At 39.0% G+C, this 24,070-nt stretch overlaps 1 protein-coding gene across 1 annotated transcript in view; it reads right to left on the reverse strand.

Moving 5' to 3' along the window:
• The window catches only part of SPAG16 (sperm associated antigen 16), a 326,638-nt gene that overhangs the window by 16,880 nt on the left and 285,688 nt on the right, over window positions 1–24,070 (reverse strand). The window contains 1 exon segment of the mRNA XM_009887597.1: window positions 5,638–5,697. Within this exon segment, the coding sequence (XP_009885899.1) occupies window positions 5,638–5,697 (60 nt within the window).

Consider the following 24,070-nt stretch of genomic DNA (forward strand, 5'->3'; position numbering starts at 1 on the left):
CATTCCTGGGTTAAAAAAAAAAAACAAAACCAAAAACAAAACCCCAACCTCTATGTAAAATGAAAGAAAGATATAAATCCTGAGGCTGCAGGAGAGAGGTCCTCTGGCAGAATGAGCTAACCTCACATCTCATAATACAAAGTGTCAAATGCTTAAAATAAAAGAAGGTGAATTTTCCTGACCTGCGATTATTTTCAGAGTTAGTCATCTTGATGAGACTGGGTTTAAAATCTCAGCCAAATAAATTACACTGGGAAGAATAGAAAGGTTTGTTAATTCTAAATTTCTAAAGGCAACTTGGGCCTTAATTAAACAAACTTCAAGACTAAAAGAAAGTATATTTTTTTAATCATAATAAATAATAACTGGGAAATTGATCCAAAAATAATCCAGGAAGCCAAATTACTTCCAGACTAACACAGCAAAGGAACTGCACATTGCCTAATTTAAAAGTGCAGAGGTAAACTCTAGGGGCAGTCGGTGCATTTAAACACTGACACCAAAGGTCTTGGTCACCATTATCTGCTATGCATGAAAGAAAAAAGGATTTTTCTTTGTCATTGACTTATCAAGATGTATGACACCTGTTAACAAGTTTTTCTTTGCAAACAGTCTCTGATAAGAAACTAGAAATGGTGATGGGAAACTGAATGACACCAACAAGGTGTGACATTTAAAAATCAGGCTTGGATTTTTTTTCAGTCCAGTTGAAGCGCCTTTGATAAAACTCTCTTTTCAGGGACACAGGAATACAGCACCCTGGGAGAGACACCCCTGTAAAAACCAATGCAGCATGAATTTCCTTGGCCTTCTGAACGTGGTCAGATAGGTCCACCCACATTGGAGCTTCCTCATAGAAAGAGATGGAGGAATTTTTTTACTTCTAGGATATCTGGTAGACATATTATTACTTGTTTATCCAGCCTTCTATATTCAGACTCTGATATCAGAGCTGGATAGAAGACTATTTACACTGATCAAAATAAAGATGGATCTACTCAATTCTTCTAGAGTGGTTTCACAACACCTTATCTGGTCTACACCTAATGCATAAAACAGGCACATACTTGCTAACTGTAGGGGTCTGTGAATACCAACAGCATCAGAGATGCCAGGAAGCGATTAAACAGTATGCCCGGCCAAAGGAAGAGATCATTCCAGGAAAATTACTCCCAAAAATAGGGAATAACACGAATATTTCAGAGAATGGATGAGGAAGTGGATTACAGCACGATTTTCTGTGAATTTCAATATTATCAGAAAGAGCTTTTTCCCAACGAGTGAAATGAGACTATTTTTATGCAGATTTTATTCTTTGCCATGACACAGACAGAATAGATTTATTTTTTTTACTTCTAACAACGTTCGATGGCCTGAAAATGGTTAACTAATGATACTAAAATCTGTATTTAAAATGTAATTCAGTTCTGTAATTATATTTCTTATGCACAGAGACAGAAATAAACTAGAGGAAGAACCTATTAGCCTTTTTGCATGTATAATTGAACACGTTTGATATTACTAGGTAACCTTTGTAAGTAACTGGCTTTGAGTTTATGCAAAGAGGTGAACACTTTGAATACATAAATAACAATAAGAGCAGATAGGTTTTTGATTTTGTATTCTGTTCTTTTCTTGTTTGTGTCTGTTAGATGCAGTCAGACATCCCTGGCTTTATTTGGCCATCCATAGAAACATCTGAAAGATCTGACTTTTGCATCATTTGGGTGCAGTAATGAATAAGAACTGACATCAAATATCAATATTATTGGCCCAGCTAAATGGTAGCTGACATCCAACTGGACTGCTGAGGAGGTAAACAAAATTGAAATTTTGTTTTTGTTTAAAAACTGTCTGACATTATTTGTCCTTCAGTAAATCAATGGAAGAATGACCTAAATGTTGTTTGCATTTTGGCTTGAGGAGGTAAAATTGGGCAGTTGCTATCAGGCGTGTTTTTTGTAGTCTTTTAGGTTTTCCTAATATAAACTATAATTCCAAAAACTACTTTTTTGTTTTAAGGAAACTTGGTAACCTCTGTAATGATTTCTTAACATGCAGACATCATATGAACACAGCATGGCAGATACAGACAAACACAGGTGAATGATAATCATACTCTTATTTGAACACAAACACGTATATACACGCACATAAGGGAGCAAATTTCATTCTACTTTAAATTCACAATGATTCAACCAAGCAACTATAGTCTTTATACCTCATTAGCATACAGTGATTTGCCAAGCTGGGAAAATACTGTGCAAAGTACAAGCAAAACTTATTTCAAATGCTATTTAAGCCATGCTTAGATTTTATATTACACTATAGCAAAGGTTTGCTAATGTTCAAGAAGAGATCACCGCTCCTTGGATGAATTCTACTGCATGAAATGGCATTGTTTTCTCCTAGTTGTTGATGAAAAACAAGTACTAATATAAAAATGTTAGTGGTTTGATTTTTCATCTTTACATGAATTATACCGATGCATAAAGTATCTCCATAACATCCACAACAGAGAAGGAGGGAGCCAGGGCTAACTTGGACATCCCTTCCTTGACCGCCAGATGTAGGCACTTCGGTAGCAAAGGGGGTCCCTCCATCACCTTTTGCCCATCATAAGCCTGCATTTGTGCAGTCATGTTGAATCCAACAATTAAGTGGGGTGACCTCTAATCCCAGTAACATTCAAAAGCTAGGGAAATTACTTTGACTGATAGGTGCAGTCTCACCTGCGTTTCCCTGGAGCACATAACTTTGCTTTCCCAGGTGAGGTATTTTCACAAGTATCTTTTACTGCACTCAGAGCCTTTGAAGAGAATTGGAGCACACACAGTGGCCTCTAAAAAACCATCCTTGCAAGCACACGCACGTATTTCTACTCAAAGGCTTAGCCCTCAGTGGAAAAGAAACATTTTAAACATTTTTCTCTACAAAGTTAGTTGTGTTACAGGGACATGGGAGTAAAAGGGACAGTAACATCAACATTCAGGAGGAAAGACGCGCTTTTCTAGGTCTTCAATTTGAAAACAGCTATATGGATTTTGCTCAAATTTTCTCAGACTTTCTACAGACAGAGAACCAACTTGAAAAACTGCACTGCCGAAAGCGGTATCTTTTAAGTCCTGATATAACCACAACTACAGAAGTTAGAGCAGAGTATCTGTCAGGGCAATATGACTACCTGCCAGATTCTCCAGAGAGCTCGTGTCCCAGCAAGGCAGCCTCCAACAAATGGCCACATTTCAGGTGTTAAACTGGCTGTTATGTTCCATAGAAAAATTGCTAATTATGGACTCTGAACACTATTAAGAATTCTGGCTTTAAACGTTGCCCACTTAACAAAAAACTATTAACTACAGTTTCAGAAGCATGGTATAGTAAATAACTCAGATTTAACCAGTTTCACAGAATTTAATGAGGATTTATTCAATTTGTATAAATGTATTATTCTTTTTTTCCTTCTTCCTCATACAATACTTTTTGCCTGAAATATCCATTATTTTTTGGACACACTGCCTGGATGGCTCTCTGATTTAACTGGAAAATCTGTTCTTTTTTTTTTTTTTTTATTTTCTCTACAGGACATTGTGTAATTAGAATTTCATGTCCTTTCAAAACGCCTTTGAGCACCAAGCAGCCTGAGACACAACTATCACAAGCCCACTGAAGTGATTTAGGAGCCTACTTAAACTGACCTATATCCTAAGCAGAAAAAGAAGTGAATCTTTTGGGATATTTCACCATTAGAGCACTGCACCCACAGAGTCTGACTCTATAGACAAGAATTCTGACAAAGCATGGGATCTGCAGAGCTGTGACATTAGGATATAAAAAGAAAAAGAAATTAAAAAAAAAATCCAGGTAGGATTCTGTCAGAAATCAGCCTTCTGTTTGGCCATTTCAGACTTAAGAAACCAGACTTTTACAACAAATCTTTTCCTGGCTGCAAAGTTGCTTTGGCCAGGTCTAGCAATTAGGCTTTCTATTGGCCATTCTGGAAGTGATGTTGCACCTTTGTCCAAACACTTTATGCTCAATCTCCAAAATCTTTCCAATTAAAATAATGTTGAGAATACTAATATTTCTATAAAAAACCTTTTTCCTCATAAGACACACACCTTTTAACAAAAAAGTTAACAAAAAAATTGTCACTCGAAACACCTTAATTAGCTGCTTTAGGGTGGTATATTTTCATTTCTTAGAGGGCAAACACTAGAGGGTTAGAAAGCAGTTCTTTGTTGCTATATTTGGTTGAAATACAGCACTTGCTTTGCTAGCCAACCAATGTGACAACTGTAACTTGTACAACTCAGGACCAATTACTTAGGCTTTTCAGTAGTTTTCCAGTACATACAGAGTTAATTTATATAACTGCAATTACAGCTTCTGAAATTATATTCCTCACTCAGTTTAATCAATGCTGCACTGGATGTTTCCATTTTTACTAATTCAATCATTGAGAATGTCAACCAATGATTTTAGTCTAGAGTTTAATGCCAACTATAATATTCTTTATCAAAATAACATGCTTATCTGGAAGATTATCAGCACACAGTCTTTCAGCTTCCTGTTCATTATTATAGGTCATATTAGAGCATGAGGTTCTTTGTAAATACGTTAAAGACAGTGCTATAGCATTGCTATAGTATTTCCTTCACAATTCTTGCTACTGTTAAATATTCTTTGTTCTACACCACGGTGTTTCACAGTATTGAAAGGCAGGTTGTGCCTGTCAAATATACAGATACACACATGTGGCCAAGAAAGGATTAGGATGCCTTGGGAATTCCTATTCCCCTTCTTGACATAAGTTATCCCACACTTTCTGCTACATCAGCCCTTAGGTTTTACCCTATAAACACCTAGGGTTGACATAAGCAGATGGGAAAGCAGTAGCTGATACAGAACAAGAGGAGGATATTCAGGATTTCCTACAGTATAAATTGGGACCTTGCTGTGCAGTGAGAGCACAGGGAGCATGAACGCTGTTAAGATATTTTTTCAGGAAAGATGGAGGAAAGCTGGTCCCTGAGAGAAAGGAGTGCAAGTGGTAGCAGAAACCAGCACATGCCTCACCACTTCCACAGCAGTTTTAAAGAGCAGTGCGACTAGGAAAGCTAGAGGAACCATACACTATAAATGTTTTAACCATTTCAGAATATTACATATCACCTCAGAGAAACATTTTGGAAAAATTACTTCCCTTCCAAAATTAACAGGCATTAAGATCACAGTCTGTCACCAATCCCAATCAAAATGATCCTTTTTAGACAACAACTATAAATTTAACCATCCAGGAAAATAACCTAGCAGCAAAATTCATTTAAGTAAAGTAACTAAATGATCATGACAAAGGAGAATGGCTTAGATATCATGCACTGATCGAAGGAAAAAGGAGGTAGGCACAAGGAGGGGGGCAGCTTTATTGTAACAGTCTCTGGGACCCCGCTCTGGTTGGCAGGTGTGTGCCACACTGATCCGCTCTAGAAGTCATTACTAATCCTGAATTCAGCCACAGAGGTATCTATTTCACCAAAGTGCATGACAGTATTTACCAGAGCAAGAAACACGATGATTGAAAAAAAAAAAAAAAAGAAAAAAGAAAAGAAAAGGAAATTCATATGCAGAACTTACCTTCATATTGAATGTATTGCAGGAAGGCAGGTGACCATAGAACGTGTAAACATGGAAACCCTAGGAATTAAACAGAAAAAGACAGTAATTAAATAAGTTATATTGATATAAACTATTCCGTACCCTTGTAAATAGAAAGACTTTGATTTTATAGCTGTGTGCAAACCAAGGCACTTTGTGTGCTAAAAAACAGCTCCTGGTTGCTAGAAGAGGAACGTATTTCTCACAATTACTAAGGATATGTATCCTTACTTCACATAATAGCTAGCAGAAAAGGTGCATTCAAATATCACGAAGAAAAGCCATCTCCCTTGCTGGAAAGTTTGAATTAGAATGTGTAATCACTGCTTCCAAAAGACTGAGCTCTTGCTCTTATGCAGTGACTTAGTAGACGTCTCTTGATATTCCACACAAACCATTAAAGTCTTCCTTAAGGAATCACAAGCATGAAATCAAAATTAATTATCTTTTGTCATCTTCCACATTAGGCTGTAAGTGACCTACATAGTGCAGTAACATATGTCAGATGTCATCACTGATATCTGACTTGTTCTCCCGGTACAGGAGGCATCCAACCACAGTATCTCCTGCTAAAAAACCCGAAGTCTTCAAGATGGGAAGACAGAGGTATTAAAAATAGATGCACTTCTCTGTTTTTGTAAAAATCACTGGCTTCATTGGCAACAGTAACAAAAATACTTTATATTAAAAGTGAAACCCGGCTTTGAACAGTGTAATCATATCCTAAAGAACAAGTTTTCACTCTAAGAAAACATTTTATTGACACTGGAATAGAAAAACAATTTGTTACATTTTTCTGGAGAGACAAAAAAAACCCCAAAATTGAGATCTGAAATTCTTCTATTCATCCTAGTAGTCTTCTTTGTACTTATTCCACCTTGAATCAATCCCTTGTGAGCAGGGGTAACATAGGTTAATCATACCTGTCATGCTTTTAGACTTTATACCATCAGCTTAATTCCATTTTTATTTTCCCAATCCGCAAAAAATAAAATAAATTTTAAAAAATCACTCCAATTCTGATGTAAGATGTTTGAATTCTCTTTTTCACCGACAAAACGTCCTACATTTTTATCATCAGCATGCTTTCGCAGTATATTCTCACTGTTTGCAACAAGTCCTTTCAGGAAAGTAGTTAATGAGGTTTGTCCACAAAGTAATTCTGGAGTGACACTACTCGATAGTACTCTGTCATTCATATCACATCTCTGAACCATTTAGGAGAACTCAGTCCAACAAAACAGCAGTTAAAGGGGATTAGATTGCTGTTGTAAATATCTCAGGGGTTAAGAGCAAAGAGGGAAAAGAGCTATTGAAGCTGAAGAGCAGTGTTGATGCAGGAACATATGGGTATTCATTATCTGCAGATAAATTTCAGTTGGAAATTAGAAGACAGTTCTCAAACAGTGAGATATGAAAACTCCCCTCCACTCCAAGTAGTGGGGATAAAAAATTCTCATTAATTGTAAGAAGCTGCTTGAAAAGTATGGAAATAAACGACCTCCTGCGTGTAATCTTTTTGCCTGAACTTGGAGACTAAGGATACTCTTTCCAGTCTTGTTCATATGGCATTAGAATACAAATTTATGATCAAGCCCAGCATTTAATGCTTCACAGAGTCCCTTTCATTTAAAAAATGTCACCAAAAAAAGGAAGCAGGCTACTTTGGCAAGCACCATTTTGTATCTTATTGCATTTTTCATTTACCGTTCTGTCTTTAAGTAGTGTCTGCTTCAAGGCCACATATACTATTGAGGTCAAACTAGGCAATTAGTATTATTCCCATGGAACAATTGCAAGACAAACATAACAAGGAAAAAAGGCTCTGGACTATTAAAAGCAATGCACTATCTTTAAAGAGCAAGCATGCCATCCACTTTAAGCGTAAAAATGTTGCCATAGCGCAGTTCTTGAGTCCTCCACAGTTTTCAACAGACTTACAGGGGGAAAAAGTGCTAAAAAAAACCCACCCTAAAACCCTTGTATATTTACATGATTTATAAATAATAAAATATGAACCAATAAATCCTGATAAAAAGAAAATTTAAGTAATTGTTATCCAATTATAAATTCTCCGTTGGAAGAAAAATGTGAGTACACAAAATTCCCAAGATGTTAACAGACAAATTAAACTTGATAAAGATAACATAATAGGAGACAAAGATAACCAAACACATATAAGCAGTCTAAAAATTCCAAGGACATAAAATCTTCCTTGTGGTCTAGCAGCAGTATCAATTGTACCCAGTCCATGGTAACAAACCAAATGTTGGTACACGTTTTGAATGCAAAAAATAGCCCTTGTAAAATAACTGTTGTTGCTCAGCAGGGCATAGTATTTGCCCTTAGACACTCTCCAATACCAATATATACAGAGCAACCTTTCCACAAATGCAGAAAAAGCACGACATCACAAATGAAAAAAAAAAAAAAAGAAAATCACAAGAATGCTGTGCCACAAAATGAATGGGAACTTTCTGATTTCCCTCCCATAAGTCAATTCAGTATAAACCACCTCAAAAGGATTTTAATAATAGCAATAATAATAATAATAATAAGAGCTAGACAAAGGCAACGGTTCTGTGAAGCGTTTCTCAATATTATCACTGAAACTTAATTTCCAAAGTGCCACTCTGTTTTTATTCAATGTACAGCTAGTATTTCCTTTACCAAAAGCACGAAATCTGAGTTTTGCAGACATAGATGCCATAAAAACAAAACTGGAAAGCTTACTATTGAGCTGTAATGTCCAGCAAAATCAAACAGTAATAAATATTCTTTGGATCAGATTGCATGTTAAGATAGTACTGAGCTTTCAGCAACAAGAGCTCAGCATTAAGTTAATGATACCCCTTTTGCACATGCATTCTCCTTTTCAGTCTTTATTTATAAAATAATATACTATAACACCACCAGGACCTCTGCTTCATTCAATGTGGAACTGGGCCAGGTGAGAACAGTGTGTCCAAGTCCCAGGCTTAATTTCCCTTGGAACAAAGTTTGGAGCATCTCTTCTTCAGGGGAATTTCACCGGAGCACCTTGCAAATTGGTCTTTGGCTTACTAACAGCTGCTTGTCACCCAGGAACCAGCTGTATGCAGCTGCCATTTAACTGAATTTCTTTAAGGTACAAGACAAGCAGGGGCAAACGGATGGGACTTGTATCATGAGGAAAATTGCTGAGGGAAAAGGAGGAGCTTGTCTTAATGTTAGGGGGGTTGTCAGTTAGGGAAAATTACACTCCTTTGCTGCTACATTCAAGGTCTCACTGACCATTACTGTACTGACAGAGATAACATTATCACAAATCGAGAGTAGGAGAAACAAGAAAACATCAGAGCAGAACTCTGCAGCTGCAAAAAGGCCCGTTTTTTCCACATTTAACCCATGGGATCTATCTAGTCTCCTTGCATATGACACCCTTGCAGTATAAAGAGCAGTAAATTATGGAGAATACATTATTATTGTTAACTGAGTCATCAGGACTTGATTGAAATATTAATGGATGAAATCTCAGTTCTATTCACTCCTTGAGCTACTGCCCAATTACATTAATACATTCTTCCTCTGCGGAAAATACCCAGATAATAACAATGTTCAAAGAAAACAAAATATGAAGTGTTCTACATTGTGGGTTTTTTTAAAAAATGATTATTCACACATGCACACACACATATAATTTTCCATTTTGAAACCCACAAATTAACATTAGAATCAGTGGTTAGAAACACCGTGGCATTATGTTATGGAGCCTATCAACCTCTCAGCTTCCACTGAGCAGACATTAATTGCCTGCCTTGGACTGGAGCTATTTAAAATACTTCAGACAGAGAAAAAATTTCTTTTTTAAAAATGCAATCCAGGACGGTGGAAAAACAGCCTGACCTTTGGAACTACAGACCTGTGTGAACAGTAACCCTGCTGCAAAAGTAGTTAAACAAGGAACCTGAATTCAAATGATTTTTTGTTCTCACTTTCACAGGATAAAAGCCTAAGATTTTGGAATCAATAGTGAAATTCTGCTATAAATCTTGCTTATTGTGTCCATATAGATAAACAAATACAAGGGCAAGACAAGACAGGCTGAAGACAGTCATAATTAATATACTACAGCTTCTTTGCATCAGTAGAATTGAGTTCAACCATTAACTATGTAACACAGCAGTTGAATCTTCCTATACTTAACTTCAATTACCAGTTTAGCAGCAAAAACAAAAAACCCCAAACCTAATAAGCACCTCTGGAGAAAACACACAGCCAAAAACTGTGGAGCATCATTTTTAAACTATTCATGTTTTGTAAACTCAGCTCTTTTGATTATTTTTCTAGATTTTGAATGCCCTGTTATATATGAAAGTCTGACATGAACAAACTTACTTGGCCAAGTTCAAAAATCAAGATAACATATCCAGTAGATCAAGCTGAGTGTAACATATTAGGTGCAATACATAATTATCTTTATTAGTTTGATATGATATGAGCTTTTAGATAACAACATCTGAGTATAAGATTTATCTAAACAGTGTTCAGATAAGAGATTTATTTGTAATTTCTTGGTTCATTTAGAAATTAACTCAAAGAAAGGCGTTCATTCAGAAGGACTGAACTAAGAAAAGTGGTTAAACCATGAAGCACTCAACAGTGGAACTGTTCACCTCATTCTCTCAACCTCCCAATGTTTTTTTATGACAGGTTTAATTTTATTTGGGGGAAAAAATAGTATCTTGAATGAAACGTCTGATCTTACATAGGTAAATTTTTTCCAGAAATTCAAATAATCTAATGCGTAGATAGCTCACTTCACCAGACCTGAACTTTTCCTAAAACAACTGTCATGTTAAGTGTACCGTGATTACTGGCTACTGACTTGCTGGGTAAGGTCTAACCTTGCTGAATATGGCCAAGGGCTTCCCTTTTTACAGCAAAGTGCAAAATTAAAACCGTGACTCCTACTCAAATCCTTGCCTTATTCCTGACATGGTCTGTCTGCTTGGTCTACCTGCACTTCACATCAGCAAGGCACTAGCAAGCTCTGAAGGAAACGTGTGACATCTCCAGGCAGAACTGCGAGTTCTGAAGTCACTCCACGCTGCAGGGAATTGCCTGCATTGTTGTCTTGAAGTAGGTGCACTGGAAACATCAAAAGGGATTTGGATCTCTTTATTAGAGCACAAGCTATAACAAGGTAACTCTTAAAAGAGAGAAAACTCATTTTCATGGGATGTGACAGCTAAACACAAAAACTGGAAGAAAGGGTCTAAAAACACCTACCCCCTCTACCTTTCACAAGACAGCTCCTTTCTTTCAGTCTCTCCTTTCAGCCCAGCCCGTAATAACTCACTTCAGCAATTTCCTGTATCACACGAAGTCTGTGTGTGTCCCCCGCAAGGCCAGCCCAGCTGCTCGCAGCAAGAGCTGTTCTTCTCCATCTGCCCCATCCCGTCTCATCCAGAGGGCACCATTCAGAGCAAGGCAAAAATGCATCCATCTCCCAGCTACTCTCTCAGAGAATTTCACAAGCACATGACATACAGTATCTGTACAGTAAGCAATGAACAAATTTGGAAAACCATTTTACCATCTGTCACCAAAGGTTTTACTCGGTAAGCTCAAGTACAGAACCTTCAGCACAGAGTTTGCTCGCTTGGAATAGACCCTGGGGCGGGGGGGGAAATCATGTAGAGAATACTGTTTCTTGATGTTAGACCAAGGGTAAGGCCAGGACATTACTCAGATGTTTTGTAATCCTGTATTTGTGGAACAAAATTAACTTGCAACAGTCATTTGTGTGGCTTATTACACAAGGTTTCAGAGATGCAGGCACGTAAACCAAAGCTGAAGTGCATCAGCTGTTGGGCTCTTTGCTATGCTTAAGGTGATCTTCATTTCTCACAGACAGCCCCAACCTGCCATTTTTATTTTTTTTTACTTTGTTCACTACGTCTTCCTCAAGAAAGGAAAAGAATATGGAATCTCTTTAAAATGCATGAACTTATATAACAACTTTCATACTGTGAAACATTAAAAACTTGAGAAGCGGCGTTTTTCTAAAGCTGGTAGGTAATAGAAACTAGAAATAGAGCTCTGCCTGCCAGCTAAGCCGAACGGCGTGCTTTTCATCAGACCGGCCTTCCTTTCACTTCAGAGTTAGTAACATCTGCTATTAAAAATATGGAAGAAAACGAAAGTAACCTTGCTCTGGGACACTCCTGAATTATCACATTTTTCTGCATCTGAACTTTCACCTGAACGTAGCATTAATATGTCTTTTGCACTGAACATGCAGTCATGTTCTTTTTTCTTAATTGGGAGAAAAAGTATGTTTCTAGGCCAAGACCTTGTCTGCTAAATCTGTTCAAAGTGAACCTCTAAGGCTCTCCTAAAAAACACTAAAACCAGGAGTTTACAGCAGAAATGCTGACAGATTATATTCTTGCCAGCATAATATAACCTGACTCTAAGATAAATGTTTCATGAATTAAAAAAGTTGAAAAAAGCTCCTCTGTTCAGCTTTGTTCTTGAGATGAAAGTGAATTATCTTTTTGTCTTCTACTGACACTTGGATTTTTGTACTGCGGTCTGTGGAAACCTGTAACCACAGGCAGTATTTAAACAGACATGACTGTGTGGGATTCTCTCCTCACTAAACTCCTGTAAGAGACATCAAACTTCTAACTCTATAAGGAGGAGAAAAGGTTTTATAGCAATCAGATACCTTCCTATACCTGCTTCTGTGAAGAGAGAGAAAAGTCGTCTCTACTTGGAGAGATCACCCACAAGCACAGATCCACCTGCATGGCTGTGACAGACCATCCAGGGAGGGGGAGGGAGAAATTTCTTTGCTGGTCCCATCATTCCTTTAAAAGTAAATAAATAGAAAAAAAAAATCTCTCAAAGGTATTGAAATTCTTTCACTAAAAGCAGACCTGTATATTATTCCCCTGGTTGATATTGGCAGATGGCTTCAGTAACAGAAGCTACTGCATCTTAATAAGGATTCGTAAGGCAGGTGAACATACATCACCCTGTCAGCACCAAAAAAGACAAATTCGGTAACTGCATTCCTCCTATTCAGCGTAACTCCTGGACTTTAAATGTTCCGGTGAGGGAAGGATCAGTGGTGCAAGAGCAGGGATGGCCAGGGAAATCCCATATGCTGAAGCCCATTAACTGCAGATCTCTCAGTGCAGGATATGGCCTTTTGCCCACAGAATTAGGCAGCCCATTTTTACCACAACTTGAGTTTATTTTAAATTAACTTGGCATTTCAACACTTTGCAAAACATACCAACCATTTTCAGAGAGTAATGCCTGAATGACAGAAACCTAGTAGGACTGTCTAACATTAAACATTATGAGCTCTATTGCTTTAATGTAAAAAAGATCAAAAAGATGAATTATAAATGAGCCGAAGTTGCTGGTGGAATATAACTGGGAAAGCTACAAATGCAGTGAAAGCACAGAAAAGAAATACAAAAGAACTTCTGTTGGCTTTGAAAATGAAATTACATGAAAGCAGAATAAAACAATGAATACATAATTTAATTATATATAAGAAAAAGTGAGAAGCCTACATGGGAAACCCTTTCTTCCTTCCCACTTTTAAAGGTAGAGGGTTTGAAATTTAAGTTTCATGCTTGGGAAGTTTTTACTTTTTCTCTGTTCACAAATGAACAGCATGTGGCCTGCAAGAAAACTACAAAAGGCATGAGAAGCTGTTCAGTTGTATATAGTTCAGATTCTGCACACATATATCTTCTACATATGAATCTACCACTCTTATGCATTGTCTTTAGTGTCTGCACTCAAGAATTGTATTTCTTGACCTGCTAAAACAATTCTGCTCCTGTAGCAAAAGTCTTAAGAAAGCAACTGTGCAAAGCAACATGATGCACAAGGGACAAGGGAAGGGAAACTGATGTCACCTACCTGGACCTGTGCAAAGCGTTTGACACTGTCCTGCATGATATCCTGGTCTCTAAATAGGAGAGACATGGATTTGACGGATGGACCATTCGGTGGATAAGGAACTGGTTGGACGGTCACACTCAAAGAGTTGGGGTCAATGGTTCGATGTCCAAGTGGCGACCAGTTCTGAGTGGTGTTCCTCAGGGATCGGTACTGGGACCAGTGCTGTTCAGCTTCTTTGTTCAAGTGCTCCCTCAGCAAGTTTGCCACTGATACCAAGCTGTGTGGCGAGGTCGACAAGCTGGAGGGAAGGGATGCCATCCAGAGGTCCAGACAGGCTTGAGAGGTGGGCCCATGACAACTTCATGAAGTTCAACAAGGCCAAGTGCAAGGTCCTACACCTGGGTCACAGCAACCCCAAACACAAATACAGGCTCACTTGGATCAAGCGCAGCCCTGAGGAGAAGGATCTGGGGATGCTGATAGATGAGAAGCTCAACATGAGCCGGCAATGCGTGTTCGCAGCCCAGAAAGCCAACTGCATCCTGGGTGGCATCAGAAGAAGTGTGGCCAGGAGGTCAACGGAGGTGATTCTTCATCATTCTTCAAGATGATCAGAGGGCTGGAGCACCTCTTCTCTGAGAACAGGTGGAGAGAGTTGGGGTTGTTCAGCCTGAAGAAGAGAAGGCTCTGGGGTGACCTTATAGCAGCCTTCCAGTTCCTAAAGGGGGCCTACAGGAAAGCTGGAGAAGGACTTTTTACAGGGGCATGTAGTGATAGGATGAGGAGGAATGGTTTAAACTGGAAGAGGGTAGAATTAGGTGAGATATTAGGAAGAAATTTTTCACTCTGAGGGTGGTAAGGCACAGAAACAGGTTGCTCAGAGAAGCTGTGGAAGCTCCATCCCTGGAAGTGTTCAAGGCCAGGCTGGACGGGGCTTTGAGCAACCCGGTCTAGTGGGAGGTCTCCCTGCCTATGGCAGGGGCGTTGGAACTCAATGATCTTCAAGTTCACTTCCAACTTAAATCATTCTATGATCTGATCTTATCTGAAGATGAGAAGTTGTGTATCAGGCTGAAGGATTTTAGTGTTCTTAAATCCTGAAGCTCAACTTTGGCCCAAATGCCAAAATGTTGCCTTATGTGAATTCATACCAGAACACTGGTTGTTGTTCCTAACAAGAGAAAGGAAAAATTAAGTGGTTTTAACTGAAAAAGACAGTATAGAAGCAAAAGCAGGTACATACACAACTGTGATTATTAAATAAGACAAATGAGGTGGTCCAAAATTAAAAAAAAAAAAAAAAGAAAAAAAGAAAAAGCTGAAGAATTTCTTCCCTTCAAAGAGTCAGTATAAATCAAGAGTCAGCCAATAACATCAAAGTTACTACTTCTCTGACAGCCATTTAGAGAGTATTTACTTCGATTGGTACAAACGAATTTGTAAGCCTCCTGCATTCACACTGTGAATTTTGTTCTGGCGGTCATTACGCATCAAATACACCTCAGCCAAATTCAAAATGGCAGATGCACAGAGCAAAATACCAAAATGAGAAAACCAAAGAATGGCAAACTTAACAGAATATGTCTGCAGTTCTCTTTTGTTAACCTGCAACTTCTGAATAGCACTCTTGAAGTCAGGTCCTTCACTGATCTCTATGCTCCATTAACCAACATGAAGGGATTGACTACTTCCCAAAGTTGAGGTACTGGCAGAGCAACCAGGATCTGAAGAGAAATGGACAGCGCATCACTTGTTCACCATGATCCATTTTTCTCAACTACTGCCACTTTGGGAATAATAGTATTGCTGACCTGAGGGACCAAGATCAGAGAAGATAATCCAGACTATTTGGCTAGAAACATTGAATAAGTTGTTAATTGGAAAAAGAAGTCACTGAAATGAAAAAAAAAAAAAAAAAAAAAAAATGAACAATTTCATTTTAAAAAGTCTTTAAATTTCAACGTTAAAAAAAAATAAATATATCACCAGTGGAAGAGGAGAAAATGTTGAACTCGGTCTTACAAAACACATCGTCCATAGAAGCTATATACCAGATGCTGCATTCATTGTCTACATATTCTGAGTGAAAGGATAAAAAAGGACTGTAAATGTTTATCAAAAATACTGCTAATCTTCTGCAATTTCAAATTCAGAATTTTGTAAGTATTCAAAATCAAATTCATGTCAATACTTTCAAAAGTGAGATTTTCTAGAGAAAAGAGAAAGTAAAGCAGGAAGATCTGGCTAGCAATGGAAATAGTTATATTTTTTAGTAAGTCTGCTGGACATCTAAGTTTTATTTCACATTCAAAGCACAAATAATTACTATCTCAGTATCTCAATAATATGATGGTTAATTTCCATTACATTTAGGAATAGGCAACCTTTGTCTCTGAAACTTGCATGCTTTATATGCTATGGGCCTTACATATTTTTCGCCTCCTGTTCAGCTGAAATACAGATATCATGTGAAAAGGCATCACCCTTTTTGTCATTGTCTTACACTACCACAAGGACATATCACAAAATGAAACAGATCTGGGGCCTACTGAAGCTAACGACAAAATTCTTTCCAGTTTCACTCACATAATGAGGATGCTTGGTAATGCCTTTACTAGAAAAAAACTTCTACCTGAAGTTTCATTGCATATGAAATTACCTATGCCAATAAATATGCTTATACTCAGAGCAAAAGATGTGTAAACACATAGGATGAGGGATAACAGTTTTAGACTGAAAGAGGATAGATTTAGATTAGCTATTAGGAAGAAATTCTTTACTGTGAGAGTGGGAGACACTGGAACAGGTTGCCCAGGGAAGTTGTGGATGGCCCATCCCTCGATGTGTTAAGGCCTGGCTGGATGGGGCTTTGAGTAACCTCGTCTAGTGGAAGGTGCCCCTGCCCATGGCAGGAGATTTGGGAACGAGATGATCTGTAAGGTCCCTTCCAACCCAAATTATCCTATGATATGATTCTATACATCCTTTTGACTTCCATCATACAGAGCATTCCCATTGGAAGAACCTTGCTGAATTTCAGATAGGGGCACGGACCCCTATCTGAGCAGAAAGAAAATGTAAACAGCAGGTTCCCATTAAAGGAGTTATACCATGTATGTATATCTTAGCCTCAGACAAAAGGCTAAGAATTACAAATATTACTCTTTCACCATAGCGCTGCTCCCAGTAGAAACCTGTTTTCAGGTTTCTTTCAGGCAGGAAAAGAATTAGGCAAAACACCAATTTTGAAAGTCCCACCTGCTTTACAGACTTTATTGATCTTTTCACAGAAAAATTATTTTAATCATTAAAAATACACTCTACTGGTTTACCTTTGGTAAGCTTATTAATATTTCCCAATAAACTTAATGACTGAAATGAAATAGGAATAAATATATATTTTTTCATCCACCAATACTGGTGCTGTATGTGGTGACTGGTTTTACAGGACTACAGAGTATGCAAATATTTATGTCACCTTCAAAGAAATACATGTACAGGGCTGAAGTCAGAAAATCTTTACTGGGAATATCCCGCAACAAAACAAATGACATAATAAGTTATAAATACATACATACATATATACATAATCATACAGTCCTTCATGTGCAAGAAAAGGAGTCAAATAATAAAAACCTTGAAAAAAGTATTCCAAAGCAATAAGAACACTGTCCCCAAAATGTTTTTGTCTGGTGCTAACAAGGCTATTGGGGGCAGGGGGGATAAAAAATATTTAGCATCTGAGAAATGAGAGCTCTTTATCTGTTTTATCACCATTTTCTCAAGATGCTCACATCATGGCACAAGACCATAGCTGTACTGAAGAGAAGTAAAACTCCAGGAAGCCTTTTCAGAGACCTTTTGTAAAATTACAGCATGATTACATTACCTCTTAAATTAAAAAAAGTTCCTTACAAAGTTCAGCCTAACTGTCAGAGTTGCCAGGATTAGATCTGGGACCAAATGTATTATGATTAAGCCCAATGCTGTATAAATATTAGATCCATTATTCAAATAGGTCACAGGACACCACGAGCTTGATTTTGCATTGACAAAAACTCCCCATGAAATATCTTTCCTGGGATTTTTCCCTAGTAAGGGTTGTGGCACGGGCCCCTATCTGAGCAGAAGGAAAATGTAAACAGCAGGTTCCCATTAAAGGAGTTATACCATGTATGTAGCCTCAGACAAAAGAATTCCAGCATTTGGGCTTTGTGAGTTATTAACGGCAGTCTGCTCTGTAATTGTCGGTGAAATAATCTCATTGACACATACAAGTTAGGAAATAGAGGTCTCATTAACAAAGCCTCTAGCCTTTATTAGATCATATAAATAACCAAGAGAGCCTGCAAAAGATCGATTACAGCCTTTAAACGTTTACAGAATCAGTGTTTAATTAAGACCGTTTTAATATGCAAATCAAGCCTAATTATCATCATTTGTTAATGTTAGTCTGCCTGGGCTCTAAACAGCCTCAGCTGCAAATATGGTAACAGTATCATATTTTTGCTGCTTTTTTTTTTCCTAGGAGGAACTGCAGAGGAAACAATGAGGTTGTGCTACCAGTGCGTATGAAGGCTTTCAGAATCACATTTCCATTTACCATTTGGAGATGAAGGTCAAAAAAGTGTTCAGCGTAGCATAAAATCTAGCTGAAACATTATGCATTTCTTCACCCACTATTTTGCAGAGTGTTTTAATTAATGTATTTCCTTCAAAGTAAGTAACCCCTCTGGGAGCTTCTTTTGATGAAAATCTGCCCTTGTTCAACGCAGTGATTGAATAGATGGGTTTCTAACGCAGACCACTGTCACTCAGAAGCTGATATTGGGACTTTTTTTCCTCCTACCTCCTCCACCCCAGGAATGGTAACCCTCCGATGCTGAGAAGCCGCAGTACAGCAAAGCTCCTGGAAATTAAAGTGTGAAGCAAAGCAAGAGAAGAACACAGCCTTTAGCAACATGATGGGAGGAGCAGCCAGGGAGGAATACAAAGCAGCAGGGGAGAAAACAAATGTCTGTGTTCTGACTCTTGAAGAAGTAAAATTAAAGCCTCAAAGCCCCTCTGAATTTGTTTTGGGAAAGAGGGTGGGGCAGCTGCAAGACAATTCTGGTAAAAATCATTCCCTTTTCCCGACACTGCTGCGCTCCTGCCGCCACGATGAGCTGCACAGATTAAAATGAAGAAAGAGAACCGCTCACCATTGGGCGGTATTGATTTGTTGTTGAATGCTTACACATTGACAGCGGGGGAAATATGAAATGTTTCTGTTTGCAACATTTTGCAATATAGAAGGTCACTTCTTTATTTTTCTCTGCCATTATATTTTCTTTCCTCATATTCCCGACGCTTTGGGCCCTGAAGCTGCCAAGCCCTCAGCTGGTTGAGGGTGAAAAAAAAGGCTTTCTACTTTTACTTATTCTGTAATATAGTCACTATTTCTAAGTAAATTAAGTCCTCATAGAAAAAAAAAGAAAAAAAGACATGCAGTTACAATAGGCAATGAATCTTTCAAGACAGAATGAATAGAAATGTAATAATCAGAGTAGAAATAAAATACAAGAGACAACTTGAAAAGCCCCCGATTCAAATGGAAGCGTAGTGGCTTTCACCCAGCACCTTGACTGACTAGTGGATGAAAGGACTTCACACAGAAACCGCATTTGGGCTACAGCACAGAGCCATGGCTGGGTACAGATCTGTCAGGCGATCACTTCCCAGTTCCTTTTTGAAAGGTCCTCTGGAGACAGTCGTGGAGAATGGGGTGTGTTCAATAAAACCTGTGCATGCTATTGCTGACACAGCAAGTCCTCAAAGAGGTTGAGCTAGGCTAGGGGACAAATGTGGGCTAGGGGACAAACCCTTATACAGCAGGAGCTCCTGACACTTGTGAACCTGCAGACAATGAAGAATCGAGCCACAGAATACAAAGGGGCTGCCGAGACAGCTGGCAGGCGCTGAAGCTGGATTTATAGCATGTTCCCACTGAGAGCTGTGTGCAAAGGCACAGGGTTTCTGCACAGACTAGTAATGACTGTGGGAGCTGCTATCATTTCTGGGTGAATATCCGAACCTGAGAAAACCACAAGAACTGGAACTAACCATACATGGAAGGGAGCACTTACAAAGTTTAGTTTTCTAAAGCTCTCTATTAACTGTAATGAAAAATGTCAACCTATTCATCATTAGATAAAATGGCTGGGATTTTCACAGAACTATGGAACTTTGTATGATGACTGAAACACGTACGTTTTCAGGAAATAGCTGCAAACCCAGGAGCAGGGGAAAAAGACTGGAAAATAAATGCAAACTAGGACATATCTAGTAGGCTTAGTGGAGAAGTATCATGTTCAGACACTGTATACAAACAGTTACACCCCTGAGCTCCGAGCTACACCACCAGGGCTAGGACAGGGAAGGAAAGAATGGAGGAATACTTTAAAAGTTTGGTTCATTCAGTCATTTACTATGGTGCTGCAATTGTGCTGCGTTGGCTGGTTGTGCCCAGTGGATGTTTTCCTAAAAGTGGGAGTCAATAGCGCTGATGTACTTCATACAGACAATAAACTGCCAGCAAAGGAAAGTGAAACAACCAGGACAATACTTGAGCCACTAATTCAGAGCTGAGGGTTCACAGTCATTTTCCAGGTCACCTCCACGCTACTTACTAACATTGGATAAGAGACGGTCCTTTCTATCCCAGCTGAAACTGCCCAAAGTATGGGCAGTGCTGTGCCCCAGCCCAGCTGTGCCCCAGCTCCAGTTTTCCTACCCAGTTGCACACAAAACCAGCTACTTCTGAAGAAGGTCCTCTTATAGAACAGGTGGTTATGCTGTCCATAAATATTATTTCATGTTCTCAAGTCTAAACTTTCTATCCATATTCAAAATATCTTAAATGAATTTTATGTTTGATAAATTTTGTGGTCTCATTATGCATAGAAATGTCCGTTTACTTTTGTATCCTGCTAAAGTCTTGGCCTTAATGTCTCAAACCTGCCTGCAGCTCCAGTGATGGAAAGCTAAAAACATTCCCAAACTCCCTTCGCTCCAATAATGGAAAGTTAAAAACGTTCCCAAACTCCCTTCTATCTCTCTGAGCATTGTCATGTGCACTCAGCAAGATGAAAGACTACCTGAGTCAGACACAGATCTGTTAATTTCCTAGAATATATATAGACACATCTCAGACAGCAGATACTACTGGCAAAAACTAAAGAGTTTTAAAAATTAATTACAAAAAAAATTATCTGCATTAGACATGCACATCAACAATCCAGCTCCATAACAATGTTCAGGCATCTACCAAATTAAATGCTACTTCTTATGCAGTGATCTTCTCAGCGTTCAATCATTTGAACATCCAAGCTTCAAGAACATTGTTATAAGAACTGTCGTAAATAAAAAGTACTACTTGCATAGCATTTTACACCCTAGAACAGATTGAGCCTCTGTTGAAGTCTTACTCTCCAATGAGAATGGAATTAGTGCCCACTTTACAATGTGGAGAAAAGGAAGTACGCTGGCATTCATGACTGAAAGCTGTGGGAGGAATTCTGACACTATGTTTAAGCAAAGCAGGGCAAAACAAAATTTCATTTCATTTCTCAGATACTGTGAGTGCTCAGCATGGCTCTTGGCCTCTTATATATGTTTTACAGGTCAAAATTTTCAACCACGTGATTTTGACTACTAAAGAATGAAATACAACTAAAAGTTTGCCTTTTCAGAAGACACAATTATATTTTTTTTAAATGAGAAATGTTTTTTTTTTCTTTTTAATTGGAATAAATGCTTTTGGTGTAATTTGATTACAAAGCCCCAAGAAATACAAAACACTATTCTTTTTTGGTTATTCTCCTTTCCTGTCTCCTTCATCACTAGGGCCAGTGTAAGTAGTTATTCCTAGACTTGAGAAGTAGAGCTCTTTCATTAATTTTATTGGTTTTGTAATTTTTCAGTTTAAGCCAGATCTTTTCTGATTATTGAAAGAAAGACAAATAAGGATTTTTTTAAATTAGAAAAAAATATGCGTTTAACAAAAAGAAGCTCAAAAGGAAAACACACGAAGGACTTCACATGCAAATGAACTATAACTTGCATTCCACTCTGCAAATTTTCAAATAAAAGTTTAAAATCTCAACCAAAGCGCTCTGGTTTTGCTTGCAGCTAGCTCTGCTGGGCTTGTGTCCTTCTCACCCTGATTCCCTGCAGGGAATTGCAGGAAGCAGGATGCCCTGGGCTCCCCCTCCAGCCAGCAGATGCTCCACAGCAGCACAGGCTGGCCTGGGTTTGTGATCCCTGATGTGGCAGGGCTTCGCTCTTTGTGCAAGCCGTGCTGCTGTACAGCAGGGTCACTGCAATGACATGGCAGACCTAGTGTCTGAGCTCAAAAATAAACTCATGCCCTTGCTTGTCTTCAAGCCACGCGCAGCACCTCTTATCCACGGTAAGAATATATGGCCAGAATAGCCTCTCAGGTCTCATCGGGATGTATATCTACACACTGTACAAGACAAGACGGCACAAGAAGCATTGCACTATGAGATATCACATTATGTTCATTTTCTCTTCAGTGAACTGAACTGCAAATAAATGACTCAGAAACCAGCATGAAATGAGGACATATCACCAACGGGGTTTTATAAACATTATTTGTTAGGAGAAGTAACTCTCTTAACGATATATGGCCCATGACTAATTTCAGGGGGTCAAGGTGATCTTTGCCCTCCACTGTGTAGAGTATTATTCTTCTCTAAAGAAGTTCAGAGGTTAATGAATAAAGTGTCAGCAAAGAAGAAACGAGACTAAGCAAGAAAATCCTCGTTCGTGGGCTCTGCTATAAATAATGCTCTCATTAAAATTCTGCCTTGGAAGAAAGGCAAGTCCATTAGTCTAGGAGCTAATTTTTACTGGCTCCTTAGATGTATGCATATTAAAAATTCAGCTTTTATAATTGCCAGCCATCAACCACCTAGTCAGTGCTGTTCTTGGAGTTTTTAATTATTTACTTCATTTGCATAGACACTCCAATTTATGATCAACCATTTAGTTATCAAGGGACAGTTTTAGTAATTCCTCTTTTACATTTTTATTTATTCCTTTTGTATCCCTAGCAGGAGCGCTGAGAGGTCCTTGCCCGAGCTGCGCAGCAGTGGGACAGGCCAACGCTGGCACCCGCAGCCTGCCGCCGTGACGCGTGGCCGCACTTCCCCACAACCTCTCTGCCCGGGCCAGGGCAACATGGTGCCGCTATGTGGCATGCACTAAATGCCCATATCCCACCTCAGAGCACCACACCAGGGTGTAAGGACAGCCTTCCTACCCAATACCTTAACCTCCTCCTCTTCAGTTGCTGCTGCAGGCTCTTGCCCAGCACTTTGGCCTCAAAAGAAGAGGGAAGAGCTCACACCTGGGAACGTGCTGCCTCTTTGCTATGAGTGCTCCGGCACTTTGCCCCAAAGCTGTTCCCCTCTGGGTTTTCAGTTTAGGGCTGTTTTTCCCTCTTCCCACAACCTTGCACTGTTGTCTGAGGACACCATTGCTGCGAAACCTCCACCTCAACTCCAGTACTGCCCTTCCTCATTACAAACACGTCCCAGCCTTTTCTGTTCATACTTCTGAGCAGACTGTACACACTTCTCAAAATGTTGTCTGCCCAGTTTCTTGGACACACAAAAAGGAGAGAAAATGTAGGAGGACACAGGCTTTGAGAAGAATGAGTTCTGCAGTTGCACAGGAGCGTGCCTATCCCACCAAACCCCCCGAGCGCATGCTGTGGGCAGCCAGCCTGCACCACCACCAATGCACCCTTCAGCTCGACATTGTCCCCCCAGGCACCACCGGCCCAGAGACAGCAGTGAATCTTGAAAAGCCACCCAATTTTTTGTTCATCCTTAAAAACAACTAAATTATCGAACGAAAGTCGTGTTGTCTGTCTTCAGCGTTCAACAGCAGGCTCCAGCAACAATGGGAATGATTGATTTGTAATCCCTGGTATCATTGTGCTCCTCCCTGGGTACCATCTCTGACGGCATTTTGCAGACAGGATACCAGACAGCAAATGCGAAGGGAGCAAAGCAGCCTTGCCTGGCAGGAAGGGAATTGATTACCAATCCCTCTTTCTGCCAGGCAGAATTTCTTTGCTGCAATTCATACTTTTCAATGGTCTGTCTACAGACAGCCTCCAGATGGCTTTGGGGGGAAGTGAAGGCAATGACACTAGAGATTACAAATCAATCATTATTATAGAGCCTTTTATTTGGTAGGAGCTTCTGAGCAGAGAACAGATACCAAAAATATATAATACGTCCTGATTTTTTGTTTGCTGTTTCCTTTCCTTAAGCTCTTTTATGCCCTCTTTTCCTCCTGACACCACTGCTTTCTCTTCTTTCAATGCTTTTACTTCTGTCTTTCTTAGTACATATTTCTCATTTATACTTGATTTTATCCTTCTGTCATCTTTCTCAGTGCTAACCTACACCATCCATAGTTACCTGAT

The sequence above is a fragment of the Charadrius vociferus genome, unplaced genomic scaffold, assembly GCF_000708025.1.
Source record: "Charadrius vociferus isolate BGI_N301 unplaced genomic scaffold, ASM70802v2 scaffold136, whole genome shotgun sequence".
In the NCBI taxonomy this organism is placed as follows: domain Eukaryota; kingdom Metazoa; phylum Chordata; class Aves; order Charadriiformes; family Charadriidae; genus Charadrius; species Charadrius vociferus.